This window comes from Ruditapes philippinarum, unplaced genomic scaffold (genome assembly GCF_026571515.1).
Source record: "Ruditapes philippinarum isolate M1 unplaced genomic scaffold, ASM2657151v2 ctg145_1_1_1_1, whole genome shotgun sequence".
In the NCBI taxonomy this organism is placed as follows: Eukaryota; Metazoa; Mollusca; class Bivalvia; order Venerida; family Veneridae; genus Ruditapes; species Ruditapes philippinarum.
Window position 1 is genome coordinate 156,993 of NW_026863036.1, and position 12,731 is coordinate 169,723.

Here is a 12,731-nt window from a genome sequence, read left to right on the forward strand (position 1 = left end):
AAGCAAGTCGAGCCATCTCAGAGTGCATGAATGAGCAGGCTCTAGACTGGTGGCAAAGGTTAATCTCAATCAGAAATGAACTGCTGTATACTTCTGGCTTGAAATATCTTAAATGTTTACCACATCATTTTCAGAGACAAACTTGCAGGAAACTACTATCGCATTTATAGGTGTCTTAAACAGAAAGATGAAGCTACAAATGATGCCGAAAATACAGGATATAACTGTGTTATTGCAAATAAAACTTTTGTAAAGTTAGTAATATTTTATTCCCAAACTTGACCAAGACATTCAATACTCGGTTTTTTTTCAATCAAGGGAGGCAAATCTTTTATATAAATTGTAACTTTAGTTTAGAGTTTCTTCCCTAAGTAGTCCCGCCACATTCCAAACTATATTATAATGATGCCGTGGGAGTAAAATTAATAATAGCTGCCGTGTGAAAACAGATTGATAAATAGTGGGACGTTTACCATAAACATTTAAACACATTTAGTCTAACAAGGTAAAATAACAAGATCTATTCATTGTTTTAAAAAATAAAAGCAAAACAAACCGCGCGAACATAGAACATAACGTTAACAACGTTTAGTACTGTACAGTTAATCAATCATTACATATGTTTGCCTTGTCATTAAGAAGAAATTAGAAATTGCTAGAGGCTAAACATTTAACTCAAAAAGGAATGTGTTCATTTGTATGCTAATGAAGGTCCTCATGTCATTGTTTAAATTTGCACACCTCACGCTAGAAGTAAAAAGTTAAACAAACGTTTGTTATATTTCTAAGTTTCGGGAATTTACGTATCATACTAAAACAGGAATATACAAGCATATGAGAAAGTCCAAATTATACAAAAACGTAGAATACACCCGGCTTATTAGTTTGTTTGATAAATTGATGACTTTAAACGAATTGTTGCGTAGCATAGGAACCCAATGTTTCATTTCTTGTTAAAAGATGGTTAACGACAACAGATAGTTCTTCATGCACGGGCTTTTTGACATAGGAAAATAATCAGTACCAGTAATAATACCCAAAAATACTCCAATATATAATAAAACAAGTGTGGTATACAAAATAAAGGCTCGGAAGACGGATAAGGGGTATGTTTTGATATTTTTGTTAACTTGATAAATTTCAAGTTACTGTAGTTTTGGTACATATACTTGAATACCGGATAGTGTGCAACCAACCCACTTTCTCTTTTAGCCATGGTATTTCAGTGCTTAAAACCCCTTGTAAGGCATCATTTTTGAAAACTTTCATGTCACCTTTAATGCTTGAAAAACCTTATAAATTACAGATGTAAACAAATAAGAAAGATTGTACAATGTATCGATGGCAAAGTAAAATATGTTGATAGGTTTAACTAATACTGGTAAAGAACAAATGAATAAATTTATTGCCTCAAATATCAAGTGTAAACTCATTATAAATTATTCTTGTATTCATATCGCATGGTTTCGAGGCGGACCACAATAGAAAAATTGCACTGTAGCTAGAGTAAAGTTTGATAATAAATTGCTTAAGAAGATAATTTTATTAAACTTTTACGCTCGCTACCTCTTGTTAAATGCATTTCACGAGTTGAGATAAATATTACAGCTTGTAAATAAAACTCGGAGAGTAAAAATAATTCATGGGAAGAAATGGACAAAAGAGTTTTATGGATATTTGGTTATATTCTTTGCTGCAGCACTTTAGGTGAGTTGTCTTCATATATATTTTCTTTTCAATAAAGATGTTTGTAGTGCGTTTTAAATATTACTATATAAGTCTAACTAATTGAATTAATAGTTTAAATATACGTGAACACATGGCAATCCAATGTGTAATGAAAGTTTGGATGTTATTTGAACCATTTTAGAGTCGCGTTTCTTAGAAAAACTAGGTACTGTTATCGTTGCCCTGTAAGGCTCGAACCTAGATTCCTAAATTGCTACGCTACCTCTCAAGCCTGGAATCAAACAGCTATTGTAATGTTGTATATAACGTATCTTATGATTGTTTTAATTGTTATGTAAATTTGCTTTGAGCGCAGGTGGCTTTGGTTACGTAACTCGACAATTTGTTCCGGATACCAAACAGGCGAAAAAAAAAGATATAACCCACACAATTTCTGTCTCATTACATGTAATGCAGAAGCGTTGGAAAATACTGCACGAATATATTAGGTTTTGATCGGTTAGGCTACCACTACTAAAATAGTAAATAGAAAAAAAAGATCGTTTCTGAGATGTTGCAATTGCACAGACTTCACAATTATTCCCATGCATTCGTTGTAAAGTACACGGTGTTTTCATGTTTACTCTTTGCAGCAGATACACGTGAAATACGCAACAATGAAAGGAAATTTATTGATGACTATAACCATGGTAACAACAAACCGGAAATCATAAAGGACGAAGCATGGATGACAATCAATTCTTCGGTGATGTTTGACATACATATATACGTGCATAATCATGAATGTTGGAAGGTCAGTGTGATTTTCGCAAAATCAGTATCAAAAGTACCGATAAAGTGTTTAGCCTTTGCCAAGAGTATAGAGACAGGCACGCCTGCTCATCCGTGCAGTCTGAAAGGCTCTATACTCTTTTGGTAGCTGAGTTTTGATAACTTGAAATGGACTGTTTCAAATTTCAAATTTCCAAGCAGAGCAAATTCATTACACATATACATCAGATTAAAGTGAATTGTTTTGTACTGGAAAGTCTGTAATGCATGTACCATAAAATACTCTGTTGACAGTGTTTAGTATTATATTTGACAACAAACTACGGAAGAAATATATATGAATGTTGTAGGTATTAGTGAGATGCATGATCCAATAATACAGCAGATAAATCTTCTAAAACAAAATATCATTTATATTGAAATAGTTATGAAAAATGTGCCTTATGTAGACCAATCCAACAAAGCACATTTTCCTGGGAGTTTGATGGTCGATAGCTTCTTTTACATAAAGAAAAAATCCATAACCCTGTCACGATTCGAACCCATAAAGGTGAGGAGCCTGTGAGTAAAACATAAAATACAGTTGCATATACTTTAATCTATGGTGGCTGATTTGGCACACTTTGCGCGTTGCGTTGTCGATAGCGACAACACAACCTATATCGTTATCGCCTTTCCGTCTTGTTGTCCTGTCGCCAAACGGCGCGTTGTCGCACTGTCGTCTTGTCGATACCGAAGTACGCCAAACGGCGCGTTGTCGTGTGGCGCGTTGTCGCATTGTCGCAATTCCTTCAATTTGAGCCGAGAGACAATGTTACATCGCGAAAACACGCCGCCCAACAACGCGCCGTTTGGCGTGCATCGTTAGCGACAGAACGACAAGACGAAAGTCCGACAACGCGCCGTTTGTCGCTCAGTCGTGCTGTCGCTAACGACAACCCGACGTACAATAGTGTTCCAAATCAGCCACCATATTAATCTATGCTTCCATACGAGATGTTTACGCATAATAACATTTTGTATTATTTTTTCTTGACTTAACGTAGGTTGAATATAAACATATACATGTATCTATACTAAAGGATACGATTTGTTTTAATGCTACTTTTCAATATTTTACTTTCCTTTTTGAATAACTGTAAAACTATACCAGTTATATGTAGCATACTTTTACCACACGTTGACATTATTACATTATTTTGTTGTTGCTTTTACAATAATGTATTTACATGTTGGGGCGTCCGTGGCCGAGTGGTCAAGGTCTTTGACTTCAAACCACTTGCCCCTCACCGCTGTGGGTTCGAATCCCGACAAGGACTTTGGATTCCTTCTTGTGAGGTTCAGCTAGCTTACGGAACGTCGGTGGTTCTACTCAGGTGCCCGTTCGTGCCTAAAATAATGCACGGAAGGGCACCTGAGGTCTTCCTCCACCGTCGTAATATGACCTATACTGTGTCGATGTGACGTAAAACCCAAAACAAACAAACAAAATTTACATGTACCACAAAAGTTTGCGAAGTATAACAAATAAGCGAGTGCAGTTCGTTTTGTAACTCAAATCGTATATGATGTTTGTAACGAAATTATTATTATTATTAAAAATTATTGTTGTTGAGGTCTTTTTAATATTATAATAAATGTATAAAAACAATAACATAAGCGTTTCTAAAATTTTAAATAAGATTGAAATAAACCACAGTATTTTTTAGTGATTGATCATGTAGGACTATATAAAGTTTGGTATGAAATTTAAATTTAATTTTACGATAGACGGAAATGTGCACACATGTCACGTTTGTATAGTAGTCACTATGTTGGCTAATTTAAACTGATTCTAGAATACAATGTTAGGATTTGCACATTCGGAACGCCTCGTCGTTTGTTATTGACCAATCGCTACGTTTCGGGCCATTCCGTCAATTTTCGGAAAGGACCGAAAGAACTTATATGCAGCCGAGTCTTGCATGATTTTGAATAAGACGCATGATTTACTGCGGAATGACACGATTTATTTTGCGAGTCGTCAATAAAAACACAAGTGCATAAAAACATTCACATACATCACCTTTAGTAAAGGCTTTACACTTCAAGACCAATTTTAAATATCTGGCTTTGCTGCAAAACATTTCTATTTACATTTTCTTCAAATGGAAAGACAATGTTTTCTTATCTCCGTAACCACAATTGTCTGTAGTTTACCGAGATTTAATATTGTGGAACCAGGCTAAAATCAAAATGTCTCCACCTTAAGGGGAACTGCTTCGCATTTGGTAAAAAACAAATCGGTATTCGGTATAAGAACTATTGCATTGCACAGTCATTAAACATCTGAAATTTTCAATATATCTATTTCTTGTCTTTTAGAAACTAGGAATTAAACAAGCTCGTTTTAAAAGTGTTGTATTTTCCTTTCGAGATGATTTGGATTGTGCTGTGCGGACATAGGTCTGGTTTCAAAAACTTAAATAGCCGCCTTTTATACCACACTTGTGCTGTTTTATTTTGGTTAAATTTGGTTACGGGTCTGATGCCTTTAATGTCTTATTTTATATTTTATTGTTGGTCATTTGCTTATAAAAAGTTTATATATCGTTTAATCGTGATATAATTAATTAATTTTCACGGCATTATGACAAACCATTACGAACAACACTGTCATATAAATAAGACACATGGTGTCGGATTCCTGGCACATTATAAAATTGACTGAATGGTACCCGTCCTGTCACAATATATAACGAATACTAGTGGAACGGAAATAATGGAATTTTCGTGCCGTAACGCTTCCCCTTTAATTTCAACAACTGCGCAGATCCAAACAGACATTCGTCTGTGTAACATTTTATTCCGCTTTTCTAAACATATACAGTGCACCGCTGACCATTCCTTCGCAGCCATTTCACGCGTGCGTAAAATCTCGCTTGTCACCATTTGAAATGGTCCTCGGAAAGAGAAGAAAAGTTTAGACATTATGGAAAATGAACCACAAATACCTCCGGTGAAAGGTTATAAAATCAGTCATAAAAAACGCGTTATCTTTGTAAAAAAATGAAATGATCACAATTCAAGTAATCTCAAGTGTGTTTTTACATATGTAAATATTGACGCACATTTTGTGTCATATAAGTACGACTTTATTTACCATGATAAAAACCTCCTCATTTTAAATCTTTTGCTCAACTACAAAGGCGTCTGATATCAAATTACAGTGCGATATGATATACCTGACGACCATTCCTGGACCATCAACAAAAACAATTGTTTTGAACACTACTTATGGAACCGACTTGGAACTTCGCCGGAGACTTGCAGGTCAAACTTTGCAACCAAAATTATGCAGGTAAACATCTCTAATATATCAACAATAAACAGCATCTATGTTTGATTGTTTTCTTCAAAATGAACAGTAACCGTAATTCTTTATTGTTCAAACTTGAGACGTGTCCAGTGCCAGGTAACACAAAAGAAATACCAAATACATCATATATAATTTTACTCAAGTCGGGCTTCCATATAAAGTATACTGTTGGATATCCGACGTTACCGCTATCTAATAATAATTATAAATGACGAAGTTTGTCGAAGTAATACGATCTATTGCACAAACTTTTCATTTCTTTTAGCTTTTCAGCCAAGTTTAAAGAGAATGGCGACTATTGGTTGTTCTACAACCAATCAGATTACGAATCAGCATCATGTGACTACATGCTCGTAAATGATCCAATGATCGCAGAGATGCGTGAGTATTTATGTTAATGAGTTATAATACGAGGTAATTATAGATTAAAAGTACAATAGTGAGTTCTATTGGACGAGTATACAGCTACAAATTCTATATTGGACGAGGCGCTAGCCAAGTCTTTAATATAATATAGGTTTTGCAGCTATGTGCTAGTCCAATAGAATCAGTATTGTACTCAGTAATGTATAATGAAATTATTATTTTCCACCACCAAATTTTGGACATTTTGACCGAACTTTGTTACTTCAAGTACGTAAGTGATTTAATATGATTTTTTAGAGTCGGAACACGAACATGAGGTTAGTTCAGGGTCTTTCAAATTGCTATTAGAACTACCATTGTTAGAAACACACTGTATTTTCACTGTTGTCTTGTCGAGCAACCTTCTTCTGAATACAGCCAATATGTTAAATTCAAAGGGAAGTCTTTCAAATTGCAATGACAAAAAAAAGAGAAAAATGTATATAACAAACAGAACATTCAAGCTCTTATTCCTCTTAAAAATACAAGATTTCATCTTGTGGTATGAAAATTATCATAATTCATTCGTGGCTACCCCCATAATACGTCAAAACTTTTTTTATCCAAATTTAATCATTAATGCACACTATTCGACACCATGTATAAATTTGATTATTTAGACACAAGGAAAAAACCTTGTCACAAGAAGCTTGCGCAAAAAAGAAGTTTAGAAGTACGTGTATGTATTAAAATGTAATTAATTGAGTTTAAATTTATAAACAAGTGCGCACAGTCTTTATGTGGATTGGTCTAATATTTAGTCTTCCAATATTGATGGAAACAGTGATAATGTTGTAAGAATCATTTCATTATTCTGATGATATATTTCTTTGAAAACGAATGTTAATAGAGTGCTAAAAGTGATCTTGTATGAACATTTTATATGTTTGTTTTATGATATTTTTATCTGCTCTATATGGATATATCATCTCACACTCAACATTATCCTAATAACATTCTTCAGTAGTTTGTTATCATATATGATAATTATACAATCAACATCACTATTTACAGTATTACTGGCCTTCCATTATGAACCAATTCACTTTAATGATTTAAGTAGCACTTCTACATAACATAACGTTTTGAAATGTAAACGGAAGAAATATATGTACATGCAATACATCTAACGAAAAATATGTACGTTCAACGATACGTGCGCAATTTACAAGATCATAAAAGCCATGTTCTTTTTACCAGGGTCTATTTATGTCCCCGTTTTTGCCTTTATTTATTAAGATTAAATTGCAATATAGTACGTATCCAGTACAACATTCTTTATATGTGGTCAAAAAAATTAAAAACAAAAACAAAGCAACGTTATCGTAATATTACATGAATATCTCCTCACAGTGTGACCAGGTGTACAGCAATACAATTGTTCTCATTTACTGATATAGATGGGATATTGTGCAAAACTGTTTACAAATGAACAAATATATTATAGGAACATGCTTTATAGCAAATACATTTTTAGTACAATGTACTTTTAACGTCAATGCTCACCAATGTAAGAATTCATGAACTGATTCATTTCATTTTTTGAACTTCCTCTTTCATTTTAGTTTTTTTCTGTGCAAAGGGAGATTAGCTTGGGGGGGGGGGTGTCTCCTTGAAAATGTGTAAAAAAAAGATATTACACTGTTCCACTTTACCTTAGATTACAAAACGGCGTAGGGTTGTCAACCGTGGGTGCGAGCATCTGGCTAGAGCTAAAATTGGTTGGAAATTTCCTAATTTTATAAGAAAATAAGCATATGTACTATTTCGGGTATCTAAAGTGATTCCGGAGTAGTTGCCCTTGCACTAATAGCAGATGCAGAAAAGATGTCCACCAGGAGCGACAACTTTGATCCATGGCTATTTCAAAATGAATTTGTAAATTAATATGTTAACGAAATTTCGGAATTGTGGCCTGGAATATTATACATGTATTTTATTGGTTTATTATCAGTGTGTAGGGGTTATTGTCCCTGAAAACAGAAAACATGCCTATTCTTGGTGGGAGAACTTTAAATAAAACTCGTTGTAAATCTGAACTACCATATAAAGAAATGTGGCTGTATTCTATTTCTTAATTTTAAGTTACAAAAATGATAATAATTATAATTATGATACTGTTGTTTTTGTTGTTATTGATGACGATAATTACGTCCGGTTGATGTAAACAAGTTTTAAAACGTCGGAGCGTCAAAAATTATTAATATTGAAAGTAATTATTTTTCAAATGAACAGTTTTAGACAAAAAAATAATAGACAAAATCAGATTAAATTTCTGGTCATTTTGATATAATTTAGATAATTTTCTGTTGTCGGAATCTTAAAATATGAGTGAGTATGAACTTCGCGCAATAACAGAAGAAGCGGAGACGTCTGAAATCAAAGCACTGAAAGCACTGGAGGGTCGCTTGCGCTGACAAATTTATATGACATTATATTGCTGGTGATCACTTGAAAGGCCAAGTTTCCTGTCCTTTTGCAACTTTTTTTAAAGGGTCAAGTCATATTCAAGTGGAAATGACTGAGTACAAAGGAAAGTGCAATATTTTGCATATGATTTTATTCAGGGAGATTTTATCATTGACATCCAACAATTACACACGGTTTATCAAAAGTACTAAAAACCAGTACTTTTTCTCAAGTGGTTCAGTTGAGATCGAAAAACCAAATTGCTTTATATCCTCAAAATAATACTTTAAATTGGATAAATTTTAAGAGTACACTACTGACAGAAGCAGAAGCTGGAAGTAGATAACAAGTCCTCTATTAACAATGACTAAGCATTGATAATTTCATCTACTTATAAGGCATATGAAAAACATGCTCATTCTTTGGGGATTATAGTTATTATCAATCTGATATTCAAGTTATCATCAACCCATGTGCATATAGACTGGATAGTGTTCAAACAACTCGAAAAGAAAATGGTTGAAAAATCTTTGTTTCTATGCATACTAGTAATAAGTGTTCCATCAGGGATAAACTTTCAGTGATTGTGAATACATGACTTATCAAAGTCACACAAATTTCATCCAGAGAGATTCATGAAATTCTCACAAAACAATAAGTAAAGTATGATTAGTTAAAACTAGAACTATCACTAAATGTGATTAATACCCCCACAAGACTGCTTTGGACATTAGGATGTAACAGAATACCTTGTAAAGAATTGAAATAGAGTTATGTTTGTGGGCAATTAAAGATAGTAAGTTGTGGTTCTTGTATGTTGCATTTCCTTTCAATGTGGTTGACCATTGATGAAGTTTTATTGAATTACTCTATAATAAGTCCAGAAAGACAAGGAAAAAGATCAATAACTCTATAAATACTGCAGATTGAGTAATGGTTATTGTACACTGCACTTTCTCTCATTTCGCTTGACCATTGTATGAATTTGTATTGAATTCAAACTACATGTACTATTTTTCAAGTTATGCACTGGACAAAAGTAATTAAGGGCACTAACTGTAGGGTCATTCCTGCAAAGTTTTATTACTGTGCAGTCTTTGGTTTCGGAGGAGATTTGTTTTAAAGAAATTTTTGACGACCCACGACAACTGATGGTGGGGATCACAATAATTCACCATGAGCACGTTGTGCTCAGGTGAGCTAAAAAGTAATGATCAAAGTATAAGTTTGTGGATGACCTCGGCAATGCCATGACTGTAACAATACTCTATTTTTTTAAAAAGAAAAGTCGAGCTAAAAAGGGGCATAACAGCATCAAAAATAATTTATTGAAACTAAATCTGCCTTTTGATACTAACATGGCAAATGTCAACTCACTTCATTTCCTTCATAAGTTGTCCTGCAGAAATCAATTGAACACCATAACTTATAACATGCTTTCAGTAAAAAATGACATTACTTTTAGATTATTTCACAATAAAGTATAATTTCAAAAGTAGCCAGACCCTTATTTGAATGAGGATGAAAAGCCTATAAACAAACAGAAATTTTGTGGGAAATACATTTATTTCTCAGAAAAATGTGATAAATAAAAAAGTAGATAATTAATATTTGCAAATCATGAAGGAAATTAAACAAATTCAGGAAATATGACAGAATCACTTTCAAATCTGAACATTGAAAATTAATGATTCTACACAGAAAAAAAAAATCTGCTCTCTTTGGCTTGTATGATGGGCTATAGACCTCGGACATAATAAGGTGTCATATCTGAACTACTTTCAGTCACAGTAAAATAGCAGCCTCCATTTACCAACATTGTGCCAAAGTTATACATTGTATATTTTTTTCAATGCCATTCATGAAAATATTAAATCTGCTGTTCACTCTATGAAATATATTTGGATCTTGCATGCAAAAGAAACAAATACCCATTATATGATATGTTCCAAATTTCTTCATACTTACAAAAATTATATATTTATGTAAATTAGTTCATTAACAAGCAAAACTGTAATTTCATTGTTCTGACGAACACTCTGTAGTGTTTTTGTTAAACAGCCATACTCCAAGACCGACAAGTTTTCTGTGGCATTATATTATCCAAAATTAACAATATTGGGAAATAATGGAAACAAAAATATTACAAATACATGTATAAAATAAAACCAATGTATATTAATTTAATGTCCATTTATAGTTGAAACTGCGAAATTTAGCTATGTCAACGTCTGAAGGGATTCCAGTTCAATTAATCTTGTGTACTCCCATAACTGAAGCTACAAATATCTGAAATAAAATATATTTGTCATGTTGCAAGTAATTGTTTATCTGGCACTGAATATATTCAACATCATAAAGACAATGTGCTCCATACATAACAATTTACCAGTAAAATCGAAGACATATTTCTTATATATATTATATATATATATATCTTTATCATATCTTTGCATGAATTATCATAGTTAGCTTACACCACTATGTAAAATGCTAGTTTCTGGTCACAAGAAAATCAAAAGCAATGGATGGTGTGATATACAGACTAAATTAACTTTACAAATGCTGCTGAAAAACAAACAAGATTATTGTCAATTTCTTTCAATTAAATGATAGGACAAATATTGGTTTCAATTAATGCTGCTGTACAAGAATAGAAACATCACTTCTAACTGCAAGCAGAACCATAGTGTATTCTGGTGTCAGGAAAATAATTATTATCGCTTATTTTTGTATCTCATGCTTTCTTTAGATGGATAACAGTAAAAATTTAAAGTGTACTATACCTAAATTGGTATTCTGTATGCTGAAGTTTCCTTTTGAATACAGAAATAACTCCTTCACATAGTAAGCTTCACTTCAATTAAGTTGTTCCAGAAATAATACATTTGTTCTACTTGGTACTTCAGACAGCTTCATTTGAACAGAGTGGGCAACTTCTTACTGCAAAGTGGAGCAAGGTTTAGTAAAAACAATTAAACAGCATAATTTGTTCAAATACAAGAAACTAGAAGCAGGGCATAATCTTGTTATTGTTTTTCAGAAAAATAATTGAAAATTTAACTTTTGAATGGATCATTTCACTATGAGCATACATTTCAATTTTTTTTAATTTTCTAGTGTAACATGTTTACAGTAATATATATTTTTTTTGTATGATTACTAGTCTACAATGAATTAATGTAATTCTGGAAAGGAAAATTTTAATTTTAAATACTTTGTCATGATTTTGAATTAGTAAAGGTCTGCAATGATATCAGTCAAACATTAGAAAGTAAAACCCTGATATACAACAACATCGGTGCAAGTTGAAAATTTGGAAAAACCCTTAAACTATAATTCATTTATTAATCATTTTTCCACATAATCTAATAGTAAAACATGATGATATTTGTCACAAAAATCCTAGGCTTCAGGCATATGCACCATGCAACAAGTGATTACAGTAAACATGTTTAAAAAGTTTGATGACTGTAATTAATTACTAAGGGATCAGTAATTACCACAAGATGACAAACCTTAGAACCTTATGATAAGGAAAGACCTTTAATGTACATGCAATCAACAACAGACCTAAATTTATTATTGAAAAAATGACAAACCTGTATGAATTTTTTTCTTCTTCTGCAGCAGAAACCTCTTCTTACAGATAATTGCAAAGAATCTATAAAATAGGATCATGATGATCATCATCACGATGAAGACTTCATGGCTGAAACTTCATCACTTTTTGCTATAACAAACTACCAGTTTGAGCTATCTTGTCTGTATACATGTTATATAACTTGTCTGAACCTACATGTACTGTACCTTCACTGTTATCAAACAGTAACATGACAGAAGTCACCTAAAAAAAGCAAAACAAAATTTAATGTCTTATAATATATTAAAGATCATGCACAAGTAATCAGTATTAAACAAGCAAGTTATATCATTTTACCACAATTTTTTCTGCACATATGATATCTGCATTAATTATATATTAAATAATAACTTTTTAAAGGTCCATTAAGCCTTAGAAAAGATAACATTTTATTTTTCAAACTTTCCTTTTACATATCTTGTTGCAGTTCTCAAATAGTTACATGTACTCATTGAC

At 32.6% G+C, this 12,731-nt stretch overlaps 1 protein-coding gene and 1 long non-coding RNA gene across 2 annotated transcripts in view; one reads left to right on the forward strand and one right to left on the reverse strand.

Annotated features, from left to right (window-relative positions):
- Positions 1-857: 857 nt before the first annotated feature.
- Positions 858-12,731, forward strand: part of LOC132720955 (heparan-alpha-glucosaminide N-acetyltransferase-like) — a 32,200-nt gene continuing 20,326 nt past the window's right edge. Inside the window, exons 1-5 of the mRNA XM_060705203.1 lie at positions 858-1,106; positions 1,609-1,707; positions 2,322-2,482; positions 5,670-5,800; positions 6,084-6,199. Coding sequence (XP_060561186.1) covers positions 1,653-1,707; positions 2,322-2,482; positions 5,670-5,800; positions 6,084-6,199 — 463 coding nt within the window. The 5' untranslated portion in view covers positions 858-1,106; positions 1,609-1,652. The remainder of the gene's footprint in view (positions 1,107-1,608; positions 1,708-2,321; positions 2,483-5,669; positions 5,801-6,083; positions 6,200-12,731) is intronic.
- LOC132720956 (uncharacterized) lies at positions 10,795-11,522 on the reverse strand. The gene is made up of 2 exons (XR_009624404.1): positions 11,419-11,522; positions 10,795-10,921 (listed from the first exon to the last, which is right to left on the reverse strand). It is a non-coding gene; the product is annotated as an uncharacterized LOC132720956 (long non-coding RNA).